General features: G+C 41.3%; 1 protein-coding gene across 2 annotated transcripts in view; it reads right to left on the bottom strand.

The window, feature by feature from the left end:
• VPS41 (VPS41 subunit of HOPS complex) overlaps nt 1-16,213 on the bottom strand; it is a 195,271-nt gene that overhangs the window by 92,518 nt on the left and 86,540 nt on the right. For both annotated transcript variants that reach the window (XM_036738085.1, XM_036738086.1), the window contains one exon: nt 9,826-9,900. In XM_036738085.1, the coding sequence (XP_036593980.1) occupies nt 9,826-9,900 (75 nt within the window). The remainder of the gene's footprint in view (nt 1-9,825; nt 9,901-16,213) is intronic.

Genomic DNA, 16,213 nt, shown 5'->3' on the forward strand with positions numbered 1-16,213 from the left:
ATGATGAATGTTCCTTGAAAATTGTGAATGCATAATGTAGATGGTAGCACAACCATAAGGAGAAATGACTAGAAAACAGCTTTACAAATCATCAGAAGCTATTAACAAAGGGACCCTACAACCTCTCATCCCCATCCCTGGCAATCACGTGAGCACCAGCAAGAGCCCCTATGCCACCGAAAGGTCCAGCATGCAATGCCATGAACGTGAGCTGGATGGATGAAGGACCAAACAAGACATTATTATGAAATTAACTAGAAAAATGCACAAAACAATTCAGGTCTGCACCTTTTCAACTCAATCTCTAGCAAGATGCTCTGCTCACTTGCTTCCTACTACTGGTTTGCATTCATATAGTCCTGTGCGAGGCACAGATTGATCATATACTTTGCAGCCAAAGGTTGGAGAAGCTCCATACAGTCAGTTAAAACAAGACCTAAAGCTAACTGTGGCTTATAGATCATAAGCTTCTTATTGCAAAATTCAGACTTAAATTGAAGAAAGCAGGGAAAACCATCAGACCATATCGGTATGATTTAAATAACATCCCTTATGAATATGACGTAGAGGTGATGAATAGATTTAAGGCATTAGATCTGGTAGATAGAGTACCTGAAAAACTATGGACAGAGATTTGCAATACTGTCCAGGAGCCAGCAACAAAAAACATCACAAAGAAAAAGAAGGGTAAGAAAGCAAAAGGGAAAGATATACCCAACTACTGAAGAATTCCAGAGAATAGCAAGGACAAGGTCTTCTTAAAGAAGCAATGCAAAGAAACAGGAGATAACAACAGAATAAGACAAAAAAATCTCTTCAAGAAAATTAGAGATACCCAGGGAATGTTTCATGAAGAAATGGACATGATAAAAGACAAAAATGGTAGGGACTTAATGGAAGTAGAAGAAATCAAGAAGAGGTGGTAAGAATATATAGAAGAGCTATACAAGAAAGATGCTTTTTTCTTATTTAATATTTTATTTTTTTCCCAATTACATGTAAAAACAATTTTAACATTTGTTTTTTTCCTCAAATTTTGAGTCCCAAATTCTCTCTCCCTCCTCTCCTCCCTCATTAAAAAGGCAATTTGACATAGGTTATACATGTGTAGTAATGCAAAACACAGTTCCATGTGAGTCATTCTGTGAAAGAAAACACAAACAAAAAAAAAAACCAATGAGAAAAATAAAAACAGTAAAGAAAAAGTACCTTTGGTCTGCATTCAGGCTCTACCAGTTCTTTCTCTGAAGATGGAGAGCACCTCTCATTGTAAGTCCTACAGAATTGTCTTAGATCACTGTGTTGCTGAGAATAGCTAAGTTATTCACAGTAGATCATCATACAATGTTGCTGTTACTGTGTACAATGTTCTCCTGGTTCTGCTCACTTCACTTTGCATCAGTTCATGTAAGGCTTTCCATGTTTTTCTGAGCATTATATACAACAATTTGTTTAGCCATTCTCCAACTGATGGACATCCTCTCAATTTTCAATTCTTTGCCACCACTAAAAGAGCTGCTATAAATACTTTTTGTATACATAGGTCCTTTCCCTTTTGGTCTTTTATCTCTTTGGGATAGAGACCTAGTAGCAGTATTGCTTGGCCAAAGGGTATGCATGGTTTTATAGCCCTTTGGGCACAGTTCCAAATTTTTCTCCAGAACACTTGAACCAATATTAGTGTTTTAATTTTCCCATATCCCCTCCAATTTTCCTTTTCTGTTATGTTAGCCAATCTGACAGGTGTGGCAGAGTTCTTTCAATTTGCACTTCTCTCAACAATAGTGATTTACAGCATTTTTTTCATTTGATTATAGAGCGCTTTGATTACATTATCTGAAAACTGCCTATTCATATCCTTTGATCATTTATCAATTGAGGAATTTGGCTCAGTTTTCTACATATCTGAGAAAAGATATCAAAGAAACTCACTGTAATTTTTTCACAATAATCATTATGAACTATGTATTTCCCTCCATTCTATTTTCCCCCTATTTATCCTCTCTCTCTCCTTTCATCCTTTCCATTCTCAAAAGTGTTTTGCTTCTAACTTTTACCTCCTCCAAACTGCCCTTGCTTGTGTAGTAAGATAGAGTTCTACATCTAACTGAGTTTATGTTATTCCCTCTTTCAGCCAATTCCTATGAAACCAAGGTTCATGTGCTCCCATTCCTGCCTCCCCCATTTCCCCCTCCACTGTAAAACCTCTTTCAGGTCTGTTTTTATGTCAGATAATTTCCTTCTCCCAGTGAATTCTTCTTTCTCATTCCTTAATTTTATTTTTTTAGATAATCAGATCACCACATTCGACTCACACATCTACTTTCTGTCTATGTACACTCTTTCTAACTGCCCTAATTATGAGAAAGTGTTTAGGAATTATAAATATCATTTTCCCATGTAGGAATATAAACAGTTTAACCTTATCAAATCCCATATTATTTCTCTTTCCTGTTTACCTTTTTATACTTCTTATGCATCTTGTATTTGGAAGTCAAATTTTCTCTTCAGCTCAGATCTTTTCATCAGCAATTCTTGAAAGCCCTCTATTTCACTGAATAGTCATTTTTCTCCCTGAAGGATTACACTCAGTTTTGCTCACTAGCTGTTCTTGGTTGTAATCCAAGCTCTTTTTCCCTGTGAAATATCACATCCTGAGTCCTCCAGTCCTTTAATATAGAAGCTGTTAACTCCTGTGTTATCCTCATTGTGGCTCCACGATATTTGAATTGTTTCTCTTTGGCTGCTTGCAGTATTTTCTCTTTGATCTGAGAGATCTGGAATTCGGCTATAATATTCCTGGAACTTTTCATTTTGGGATCTCTTTCAGGAGATAATCAGCAGATTCTTTCAATTTCTATTTTACCTTCCTGGTTCTAGAATATCAGACAGCTTTCCTAGATAATTTCTTGAAAGATGATATGTAGGCTCCTTTTTTTGATAATAACTTTCAGGTTGTCCAATAATTCTTAAATTATCTCTCCTGGAACTATATTCCAGGTCAGTTGTTTCTGATGAGATATTTCACATTTCCTTCTATTTTTTCTTTCTTTTGATTTTGTTTGATTATTCCTTGATGTCTAATAAAGTCATTAACTTCCACTTGCCCAATTTTAACTTTTAAAGAATTATTTTCTTCAGTGAGGTTTTGTACCTACTTTTCCATTTGGCCAATTCTGCTTTTCAAGGCATTCTTCTCTTCATTGGATTTTTGTGCCTCTTTTACTATTTGGTCTGTTCCATTTTTGAAGGTGTTTTTTCTTCAGCTATTTTTTTTGTGCCTCCTTTACCAAGCAGCTGACTCTTCCTTCATGATTTTCTTGTAATCACTATCATTTCCCAATTTTTCCTCTATCTTTCTTACTTGATTTTTAAAATCCTTTTTGAGCTCTTCCATGACCTGAGACCAATTCATATTTTGCTTTGAGGCTTTGGATGCAAGAATTTTGACTTTGTTATCTTCTTGACTCACATACAGGTTTCTGAATACGCATTTTGATCTTCCTTGTCATCATACTCTCTATGGTCAGAATTTTTCTGCTGTTTGCTCATTTTTGAGGCTATTTCTTGTCTTTTAAATCTATGCTAAAGTGGAGCTCTGCTTCCCAAGTGGAGGGGGCACTGTCTCAAGCACTTTGTGCAGCTGTTTTCAGAACTAATTCTGAGGACCTGTAAGTTTTTGGCTCTTCTAAGGTGGCATGATCTAGTGAGAGGTGTGTTTACTGCTCTCCTGTACTGTGCACTGGTTTGTGAGTGACCACAAGCACTCTTTTCAACCCTGGTATTATGATCAACGTCCCTGCTCCCCTGTAGCAACAAGCTCTGCTGTGCTAGTGCTCCTCATTGCACTGGGACTAAGACCCAGGACTGCAACCCACATCCAAATATAGGCAATACAACAGAGTCCTGTCCCTGGTGCCAGCAAAGGGACCCCTGTATATCTCCTTCTGAGATATACTACTGTCCAATCCCTTTACCATTTGTGGGCTGAGAGATCTGGAAACCAGCGCAGTTGCCACTAATTCAGTTGCTTTGAGGCCTGCTCCTGGTTGCTGGGGCCCAGTCTGTGTTGGAGTGTGCACCTCTCTCACCCTGGTGTAACAGACCTTTCCTGCCGACCTCCTAAGTTGTCTTGGGCTAGAAAATTGTTTCACTCCATCTTTTTGTGGGTTCTGCTGTTCTAGAATTTGTTAAAGAGTCACTATTTAAAGATATTTGGAGGGGTTTGGGGGAGAGCTCAGGAGAGTTCCTGCCTTTACTCTACCATCCTGGCTCAGCCTCTCTACAAGAAAGATCTTAACATCACTGATAAGCACAATGGTACAGTTACTGACCTAGAGCAGAGACATACTGGAGAATGAACTCAAGTGGGCCTTAGGACATTGCTAACAATAAGGCCAGTGGAGGTGAGAGAATGCCACCTGAGCTATTTAAATCCTAGAAGAGGATGCTGTTAAATTGCTGCACAATACACCAGCACATGTGGAAAACTCAACAGTGGCCATTGGATTGGAAAAGATCAGTTTGCATGCTAACCCTAAAGAAGGGCAACACCAAAGAATATTTGAATTACTGAACAATGGCAAAGAATGTTCAAATGAATGAACAACTGTGCTCATTTCACATGCCAGCAGGGTTATCCTGAAGATTCAAAAAGCTAGCCTTAAGCAATATGTGACCAGAGAATTACTAGAATAGCAGGTTGGTTTTCAAAGAGGCAGAGGACCAAATTGCCAACATTCCCTGGATTACAGAGAATGCAGGGGAGTTCAAGAAAAACATCTACTTCTGCCTCACTGACTACACTAAAGTCTTTGACTGTGTGGATCACAACAAAATGTGACAAATTCTCAAAGAGATGAGAGGACCAGATCACCTTACTTGTCTCCTGAGAAGTATTTATGTGGCTCAGGAAGCAACAGTTAGGACTGAACATGCAACAACTGATAGGTTTAAGATTGGAAAAGGAGTGTGACAAGGCTGGATACTGTCATTTTATTTAACTTATATGCAGAGTACATCACGTAAAATCAAGGATGAATCAAAAATTAAGGTTGCTAGGAGAAATATGAACAATTTCAGATATGCAGGTGATATCACTCTGATGGCAGACAGTGAAAAAGAATTTAGAAGCCTCTTGATGAGGGTGAAAGAGTGGAATGTAAAAGCTGGCTTTGAAGCTTAACATTAAAAAAACTAACATCCTGTCAACTGGTCTTATCCCTTCCTGGCCAAAGAGAGGGAGAAGAAATGGAACCAGCGTGAGAGTTTACATTGTTAAGCTCAAAGATCACTGCAGACAGTGACTTCAGCCATTGAATTGTAAGACGCTTGCTCCTTGGGAAGAAGGCAAATCTGGATGGCAAATCTAAAAAGCTGAGACATCATCTTGTCAACAAAGATCTGCATAGTCAAAGCTATGCTTTTTCCAGTAGCAATGTATGGCTGTGGGAGTTTGACTGTGGGGAAAGTTGAGCACCGCAGAATCAATGCTTTCAAATCGTGGTGCTGAAGGAGACTTTTGAGAATCTCTTGGACAGCAAGGAGGTCAGATCAGTCAATACCTAAAGAAATTAATTCAGACTATTCACTGGAAGGTCAAATACTAAAGCTGAAGCTTAAGTCCTTTTACCACATAATGAGAAGATAGGACTCAATGGAAAAGACCTTGATGCTGGGAAAGATTGAAGGCAAAGGAGAAGGGGATGGCAGAAGACGATTTGGATAGATATTATCATGGAAGCAGGAGACGTGAGCTTGGACTTGGGGAAGACAGTGAAGGATAGAAGGGCCTGGGGTGCTCTGGTCCATTGAGTCATGAAGAGTCAAACGTGACTGAATGATTGAACCAAAGTAATAAAAAGTAGGAAACTGGGATAACCTGTGACACTGACCTAATCCTCTCCTCTAATCTGCTCTTCTCTCTAGGTGCTCAGAACACACCCCCCCAGTTCTCCCTCTACCTCTCTAACCACATCTCCTCATTCTCCTTTGTGGATCCTCTTCCAGATCATGTCCTCTAACCACAGGGCTCTATCCTGTGCCCTCTTCTCTTCTCCCTATACACAGTTTTGCTTGGAGAGCTCATCGGCATCCATGGATACAATTATCATTCTCTGTGCTGATGATTCTCAAGTCTGTTTATCCTGCCCCAACCTCTCTGCTGACCTCTGGCCTCACATTTCCAACTGCCTTTCAAACAATGTGACCTGGATGTCCAACACGCATCTTTTTTTTTTTTTTGAGAAGCAAAAACGGTGAGCATGTAGTGCGCCTCAATCTGTATTCAAACTTCACAGTTCTTTCTCTGGATGAAGATAGCATTCTCCATCGTGAGTCCCCTGGAGTTGTCCTTGTACCTTACGTTGCTGAGAAGAGCGAAGTCTGTCAGGGTTGGTCCTCACGGAATCCATGTATCTGTGGTTGTGTACAATGTTTTCCTGGCTCTGCTCTGCTCACTCAGCATTATGTCGTGTAGGTTTTTCCAGGTTGTTATGAAGTCTGTATCATCCCCATTTCTTATGGCACAATAGTATTCCATTACCTTCATATACCACAGCTTGTTCAGCCATTCCCCAATTGATGGGCATCCCTTTGATTTCCAATTCTTGGCTACCACAAAAAGAGCCGCTATAAATATCCTTGTACATATGGGTCCTTTTCCCGCTTGTGTGATTTCTTTGGGATACAACCCTAGAATTGGTAATGCTGGGTCAAAGGGTATGAACATTTTTATAGCCCTTTGGGCATAGTTCCAAATTGCTCTCCAAAATGGCTGGATCAGCTCACAACTCCACCAGCAATGTAACAATGTTCCAATCTCTCCACATCCTTTCCAGCATTTATCATTTTCCTGTTTTGTTATTTTAGCCAATCTGACAGGAGAGATGTGGTATCTAAGAGTTGTTTTGATTTGCATTTCTCTAATCAGTAGTGATTTCATTTGCCTATAGATGGCTTTAATTTCTTCCTCTGAAAACTGCCTGTTCATATCCTTTGACCATTTCTCAACTGGGGAATGGCTTGTCCAACACGCATCTTAAACTCAACATGTCCAAAACTGACCTCCTCTTTACTCCCAAACTTTCTCCTCTTTCTAACTTTCCACCACCCTTCCAGTCCCTCAGGTTCACAACCTAGGAGTCATCCTGGACTCCTCACTCTCTCTCACCACCACCCCCTCCTCCATATGCCAAGACCCGTTTTACCTTCCTAACATTTTTCAAATACACCCTCTTCTGACACTATCACCACTGTGGTTCAGAACCTCATCATCTCATGCCTGGGTCACTACAATAGCCTGCAGGTGGGTCTGCTTGCCACAGGTCATTCCCCGCTCCAATCCATCCTCCATTCAGCCGCCAAGTGATTTTCTTTAAGTGAAGCTCTGAACATGTCACCCCTCTCCACTCCCCAGCTCAATAAACTCCAGTGGCTGCCTACTGCCTCCACGGTCAAATACAAAATTCTCTGATGTTCAAAGCCCCCCAGTCTTCTTACACCTCCTGCCTCCTCCCCTCAAGGTACTCTGGGACTCAGTGAGCCTGGCCTCCTGGCTGTTCCCCCATGTCCTGAGCCTGGGCATTTCCTCTGGCTGGCTGCCCACCATGCCTGGAACACTCTTTTTCCTCATTCCCCCTCCTGGTTTCCTTCAAGTCTCAGTTGAAATTTCACCTTCTACAGGAAGCTCTTTCTGACACCCTTCATTCTGGTGCTCTCCTTCTGCTGATGATCTCCCATTTAGCCTAGATATGGCCTGACTGTACATAGCTGGTTGCTTGTTGTCTCCCCATTAGAATGTGAACTCTGGAGAGCACAGAATGCCTTTTACTGTTCTTTGCATCCCTCACACTTAGCCTGGTGCCTGGCATGCACATGTTGCTTTAAAAAATGTTTACTAAGATTCTTTCTACACTTCACCTTAAAGTGGCAGAGACAGAAACAGGTCAGACGAGCAAAGGAGAGCAGCAGGAGGCCAGTGACAGAAAGGAGCTGGGCCTTGACATGGCGAGGGCCCCCTCTATGAGGCCAGGCTTCTTTCTTCTCTCCTGTGCCCTCATACCGGGTCATGGCATATTTTACTCATCTACATCAACATCTTCCACCACACCACAGCTCTTTGCATACGGGGAATGGCTAAAAACATGGTGGCCCAGGACACCATTGAAATGGTGACAGTGAGCTGTTGTGAGTAGCTCAGAAAGACTTCTAGGAACGAATGCAAGGAAAAGCCAGCCGAGCTCACCCAACAACTCACATGGTGACCATAATGATGGCAAGTGAACAACAGAAACAACAAAGCAATGTGAACACTGCAGAACAACAAGGGCCCATCTGGGACCCAGGAAGAGACGGGAGAAGAGGTAAAAGGCTGTGGGTGCGGAATGCGACGTGACATCAGGCTTTCTTGGGACAGGAGCTCTGCTCCATGTTTTTTCCTCTATTTAAACACCCTTGATGATCAGGAACGGCTCTCTGACACGGGTGGGGATGGGGGCAGAGAAGGAGATGCCAGAGATCAATAACATTTTGTTTTACAGAAAACTAAATATCCTAAGGGTGGGCACTGGTCACTCTTCACCTCTGAAGTCCTGTGGTCTTGCCAAGGAACATCTGTTTCAGTGCACTAAAAGAAGCCCTCTCCTTGGAGAAAAAGGTGAATTGCTTTCCCCCCCCACAAAGAGATGAATGCAAAAAATACTTAAAATGTTTAGCTAATCCTCCTCAATTACTAGACGTACTGACTCCATTTTCATCTTGCTTTGACATCTGTGTTCATCTTGTAGCTCCCAATTATGGCTTCAAAAGCCTTATGAGAAAGAAGAACAAATGGTACTGCCACCTAAAAGAGGAAAATCATCCTCTAATTGTGTTTTCATTTTATCTATGCATCAATAAGGCCAATATTGTTTTTAATTTACTCACTTTTAATGGGGATCACTTCAAAAAGAGACAACAAATTAGTTAAACCTGGCTTCTCCTCGTAACGTAGCTGTGGTTCAGATGCGATTTTTGAAAGCCCCATCTGCCTTCTCAGAATGTTATTTTAAACAAGTAGCTTAAATACATGGCACATTAGAATTTTATCATTGCAAACTCACACTGGAAAAGACTCCCATCGACTTAAAAACAAAAAAGACATTCTTCTAAGTGGAAGAATCCATCACCTCGACCACTAACTGTCAGCCGCCCCACTGCAGAGAGGCCCTGATAATTGTTAGTTACACCCAGCACCAGTGATCTATGTCCTCCAATGTCGAGGACGTCGCTGCCAGTTTTTTAGAAAACTGTACATACATTGATTTTACATTTATTTAATGTGGCCGCTGTAAGACACTTTATTCTTCTGATAAACTATGATTGCTTATCAAAAGATTCTATAATTCAAGAGAAACATTCATAACTTGTGGGTGAAAATGAAAACCACCAGCCCACAGAAATCATGCCACAAAATCCAATTTCGTGGATTTATGGTAGAAAGGCATTGAACTACTACTGTCGTGCTGGAACAGCAGACTAGTCATGGAAATCTAGCTGGCACAGAGGTAATGATTAAAGAGACCTGCCCCTCGCCAGAGCTGTTTGGCAGCTGAATACCAGCTACATTACTGACATCTGTGTACTGTAATTACTCTTCCTCAGGCACATTTGTGCAAAATATATTTGACTTCATTTATGAGCAATAGGAGGCAAGTCTGGTACTCCAGGATGGTCCAGGTCCTCTCACCATGCAGGTATCTCCACCTCCCAGCTTTCCCCATCCCCAGCACTGCACTGGCTGCCAGAGACAGTGCCACTCTCCAGTGGCCTCTAACACCCACGTACCTTGCCATCCTCTGAACACACACCCATGTGTTCTCCACTTTCATCCAGGCTAATCTGATTTATCTTCACAGGGCTCTATAAAAAGAAAACATCAACTTTAGGAAAAGGTGCATCTGTGATCAATTACCCTGCCTCTTTGCAAGATTTAGGAAATAAAAACTGTCTAGTGGCTTGCCAACGTGAGTTCAGAAAGTATAAAAAAAAAAGTCCTTTTACATCAAAAGTAAAATACAGCTTTGTTAGCTAACATGTTCCAAACCCAGAATCTGCACATTTCCACTAGTTTTCTATTTAAAAGAAATAATCAGTGTCTTTCCCATTTGAAATCGATCCCTACACACAACACTCTGCTCTCACAAACAAAAATGTTCATTTTTAAAGTCTTCTGAAAAACATTAAGCGGAAAAGTTTTGTGTTCCTGTTTGCTTCCTGATTATTCAAACAGCTTTTCTCTCAAATCTCTATTCTAACTTTTTTAATTTATAGCTAACATTAAGGCAGCCATCAAAAGCATTTAAAGTAGAAATAGACTTCTTCCTATAAATAACCCAATACTGTTTTTAGAAGGTACTTAAGTTTCAGGGTCTAAATGCTTTTACTACCTTTGTTTTCGCCCCCTTTAAAATATTCGTGAAACTGTAAATCATTGAGGTGATGAAACATGTGCCTTCTTCTGGCTGTCCTACACCCAAACTGTGCACAAAGGGAGGTGAGAATGCACTTAGAGAAGACAATGCTACTGCCTGCTGGCCCCTCGAGCCAGTCACTGTTTACCAACCCAACCTGAAGTAGGCACACAAGTGGCTTCTCCCGCAGAAAAGGGAATAATGGATGTGGATACTGATGAGACTTGCTACCACTCTCGCTGGCCAGATGGCCCATTGTTTTTCTTTAAACTTTCTGAAGCATTTGGTGTATTCTGCTTTAAGAAAACATCTCAAAACAGGAAAATCTGAATGTATTCAATGGAAGGTTTTTGTTTCTTGTTGTTGGTGGTTTTTGGTTTTTTTTTTTTGGCAGGGGAGGGGGGACCAGGGTGGGAAGGGTAGAGGGAGGAGAAGGATAGCAGACTTAGGAATTCATTGGTGCAGGAACTTGTGGTGAAGAAACTTTCTCTTTATTTAGAGTCTGAGAGGGATGTCACTAAGGCACTCCAGGTCAGAGGGGAACTTAGACCCAGGCCTTTCTCTCTCCAGGGCGCATTGTCTCTCAAACGACAAACCAGGAAGTGATTGTTTACACTTACTCTTTGAGCTTTGGTTTGGTTGTTACATTTTTCTTTTTCTTTTTTCTTTTGGCTTTACTCAATAGCATGATTTCTTGAAATGGAAACTCATAGGCAATCCCATAGGGTCCCAATTTTTACTACCGATAAGGAATAATTACAAGTAAAATGCAACCATGTTGATTAATTTGAAAAAAAATCCTGGCTAGAACTTGAGCTACAAACCTGAATCAAGCAAAGGAAGCAAAGGCCAGAGAAATGACCAACGTCCAACTCAGAAGCTAACAAAAATCCTATTACCGAAGAAAATGGCTAACTCTTATGAGTGTCCAAAAAAATCTAAAAAAGTTAAATAGACCTAAAATAAACCATGCCACCTCAGAGAATAATATTTAAAAGACCCTAATTGAGGTAATTAATCCTGCATCAATAAAGCAGCAGGATATAAGGTGCATCCACAAAATCACTAGCATTCCTGGGTAGCAATAATAAAATCCAGGAGAAAATAAGAGAAAGAGAAGCCCTGCTCAAATTACTACAAGATGCACAATATCTGGGAGTTAATCTACCAAGGCACTCCAAACATAAAAATATAATTACAAAATACTTTTTAGCAGAAGTTAGGAATGACCAAAACTATACAAAATATGCCAAAGAAAGGTTGAAAGATACATACTCTGAATGTAAAATCATACAATTAAAAAAAACAAACAAATTAGTATCTTTCATAATTGAGGTTGGGGGAGAATTCTTAATGAAACAAAGGACAGAAGGGATTAGAAGATAAAAGATACTTTCAATTACATTAAGTTTAAAAGCTTTTGAACTAACAAAATTAATGGAACTAGCCAGCTTTGTTTGTGTATGTGTGGTGGCTAAGAATGGGAAATTGAGGAAATGGCTGAACAAGTTGTGGTATACGAGTGTGATGAAATACGAATGTGCTATAAGAAGTGACGAGGAGGATGGTTTCAGAAAACCCTGGGAGAACTTAGACGAACTGATGCAAAGTAAAGTGAGTAGAGTCAAGAGAACACTGTGCACAACAACAGTAATATTGTAACAATGATTAACCATAAAACACTTAGCTACTCTGATCAAGACAATCAAACAAGACCATTCCAAAGGACCCCTGATGAAGAATGCTATTTCCAGAGTGATTGCACGCTCAGTGCAGCTTCTGAGGCTAAGATGTAACAAAGTGTGGACTGAGTTTCTGTTGCTTGTGCTAATATTGTCCTAACAATTAACTGGAGGTTCTCCATCAGCCAGCACCATACCACCCATACATGGAAGTTATAGAAAATGGAGAAGTTTTGAATGCTGTGATATGTTCACTTATCTTGGCAGTATACTTTCCAGGGTTACTCACGTAGATGATGAAGTATTTGACTACCCATCAAATGGAAGGTTTACAGAGCTGTTATGCTGACTTCATTGTTGTATACATGTGAAACCTGGACAGTGTAGCAGCTCCAGGCCAGGAAACTAAATTGCTTCCATCTGAACTGTTTTTGGAGGATCCCGAAGCTCACCTGGCAAGATAAGCTTCACTAACACTGAGGTCCTTTCTTAAGCTGAGCTGCCAGGGATTCAAACTCTACCACAGAGACAATTCTCTATGGAGAATTCACATAAGGCAGGTACTCACATGGAAGTCAGAAGAAGCGATACAGGGACACTCTATTCTCAAGGTCTCCCTGAAGGACTCTGGTTCAATTGTGAGATATGGGAGACACCGGCACAGGACCACCCAGCGTGGTGTGCTCACACCAAAGGCGGCACAGTGCTCCATGAGCAAAGCAGAAGCTCAGTAGCTCAAAAGAAAACCGAGATGCATAAATTTAGAGTCATCTCCACTCCAAATGTTCACGTGGACTCCTGTGGTGGAGCCCGTGTCAGTGTGATCAGCCACGGTCAGACACACTGTATCTAGACCCCAACATAATGAAGTCATTTTGGTCCTCTTTGAAAATGAAAGACAACAACTAACAACCAACCTATAGAGAGAGAGAACTGATGAACTCTGAGTGCAGACTGAAGTATAATTTTTTCACTTTCTTCAGTTTTCTTAATTTTTTTTCAACATGACTGATATGGAAATATGCTTTGTATGATTTCACATGAATAAATGATATCATATTGCTTTCCTTCTCAATAGGTGAGGGGAGGAAGTGAAGAGAAGGGGGCATATTTGGACCTCAAATTTAAAAAAAATGAATGTTAAAAATAAATAATATTTTTAAAAAGAGACATATAGGGAACAAATAAAAACACTTACTTCTAAGAACCATTCCCCAAAGGGTAAACGGAAAAAGAATGTGGATAATGGGCTTTCAAAAGAACTGAAATTCCCCAAAATCACGAGTGCTCTAAAACACTCCTAAGAAGAATGCAAAGCAAAACAACTTTGAGGCTTCACATAATACCCAGCAAACTGACAAGGATGGCAACAGATGAAACAGTAAAGAGGTCACTGGCACAAGAACAGGTGCTTAATAAATTTTTAATGAATGAACGAACAAATCTACTGTCAGTGGTACAGCAGTAATTTGGTTCTAAAAAAGCCAGGGTGGGAGGCCTATTTACTGAATGAGCGCTACCTCACTCAAAATGAAAAGACCTTAGCTTAAAAGGGCCAGGGTCTCCCACTGCATCCTGGGCCTTCTCCAGTCATCCTGAGGAATATCAGGCCACTGGACCCAATGGCTCTGGAGGAGAAAGTGAGGCTGGTGACCTTGCACAGCCCTCCCTCACTTAAATCAAAGTCAACTGCAAATCATGTCATCATCTCCCTGATGTCATGGTCCTCTTTGAGAATGAAGGACAAACACAATATACTGAGGAGGCTGAGGCTTCAGATCTCTTGGGCCTAGGAGTTCTGAGCTACAGGAAGCTAAGCTAATCAGACGTTTATGCTAAGTCTCATGCCTTGATGGGAGAAGCTGCCAGGTTGTTTAGGAAGGGATTAATGGGCCTGGGTTGGAAATGGAACAGGTCAAAGCTTCCATGATGATCAGTAGTGGGACTGGGCCATGAGAGGTTCCTGTACTTCCAGCCCAGGTGAAACAGGAAGACCAACGTGCAGGGGAGAAGAGAGGAAGGAAGGTGGGGGGGAGGGAGGGGGGGGGAGAGAGAGAGACAGAGAGAGAGAGAAAACCACTGAATTCATTTGTTCAAAAAAAAAATTCTGAAAAGTCATTTAGAATTATGCTAAGAAACTGTCTTTGTGACAGAGTTCCATTACTAAATGTGGTCCCTAAAGAGGTCAACAAAAGAAAGGGTCTAGACAAGCATGTAGGACAGTTAGTGAAAATGCATGGAGTTGAGAAATTCAGTGTGTTGTGGAAGGGACAGCAAGGTCCGAGTCACTGAAACAGAATTACGGGGGATGGAGTAAGATTTAAGAAGCCTGGAAAAGTAGGGGCCAGGTTGTGAAGGGCCTTAGGAGACAAAGACGATTTCCTATTTAAAGGAGGAAGTAGTAAGAAGCTACTGGAGTTTATCAAGGAGGGGAGTGACATAATCAGACCTTCCCTTCAGGAAGAGAATGGACTGCAGTGGAGAGAGGCTTGTGGAAGGGAGACCAACCAACAGGTGGCAGGTGATGCTAGGAGAGATGTCAGGAAGCTAGAGCAAGCAGGACAAGAGACTGATGAGAGACTGGAAATGGGGTGGGGGCAGGAGTGAGGCGTCAAAGATGACACTGGGGGGTTGGGTCTTACACTTGACTACAATACAAAAATAGGGTGAGGGGAGGTCTTGGGGGTGGAGGGTGGGGGGAGAGATAATGAACTCCGTTGAGTTGAAGGTGCCTATGGGACAACCAATTTCAGATGTCCAACAGGTACCTGGAGATGCAAAAAGAGAGGTCAGGGGTGGATAAGTAAATCTGAGAATTATCAGCAAGAGATTATCACTGAATTCATGGGACCTAATGAGATCACAAAGCAAAATACAGCTAAAATAGCAGTCAGTTTTACTATAACATGTTTCAAAAACATGAATTTATTCCAATGGGATTGCTATATTAAAGACTATTTTGAGCATAATTTGAGAATGTTTCTTTGTAATCCCAAGAAACAGTGAGAGAACAGAACACTGATGAGGTGATGAAGTGGGACCAAGGTTACAGGGCACACCCACAGTTAGGACATGGACACAGATGATGATCTGCCAAAGGAAAGTGAGAAAGACAGGCAGAGAATCAAGGCAAGACTGGTGTGAGGGAGATCCAGAGAGGAGAGAATGTCCTGGAGGAGAGGACGGTCAACGGTGTCTAATGTGTGATCATTTTCATCAACGTAAGGAAAACAATCCCAGAATCTCACAGCTGGAAGGCACCTCCCAAGGCCAGCAGGTTTAATCCATACCTGAACAGAGGTGCTTTCTACAACACCCCCAAGAGATCAGCGGCAATCCAGCCTTTCTCTGGAGACCTCTAGTAGGGGTCAAATTGACTCATGACCTCCAGAAGTTGCCCACTCTACACCTCTAATCACTGGGGAGTTCTTTCTTACATGAAATTCTTTCTTACATGAAGTTAAAATTGACCTTTCAGCAACCCCTACCCAAGGCTCCTCACTTTGTGCCCAGGATGGGCTGTGGTTAAGAAGGAGGCCAAAACCAGGGCAGGTAGATTAATTATGTATGAGGTCACTGAGATCATTCCAGCGAGAGGGAAGTGAGAGTCACACTAGTTCTGTGGCAGGAGGAATGGAAAGAAGAGAATGGATGGGGTCTCCTCACTGGGTTTAGTATTAGGGTCCATTCCCTGAAAAAAGTCTGTGCAGCTTATTTTCATCTGTGCAGTGCCTACCATATCACCTTAAATAACCACCACACAGGCAGAATGATAGCAAACCCAACCCCTGCCTGTATAATACCGAGAAATGCCAGAGGCCCATGTACAGCGTCTTTGTTCCTGCTTAAGAGCATTGCCACTATAATGAGCTAGAGCATATGTTGATAATCTCTATGACACAGCACTATTCAATTCTTTGGTTTACTCTTAAGCTATGTTCTTTCTAGAATCAATGCAGGTAGGTCCAAAGAAAACACTGGATTTCTAAATGAGGCAGAAAAACTTTACAAAATTTCAAAGAATTAGGAAAATGAAGATCTTTTCTTTTCATCATTCCATCCTTCAGAGAGCTGCCCAGA

This window comes from Trichosurus vulpecula, chromosome 9 (assembly GCF_011100635.1).
Source record: "Trichosurus vulpecula isolate mTriVul1 chromosome 9, mTriVul1.pri, whole genome shotgun sequence".
Classification (NCBI taxonomy): Eukaryota; Metazoa; Chordata; class Mammalia; order Diprotodontia; family Phalangeridae; genus Trichosurus; species Trichosurus vulpecula.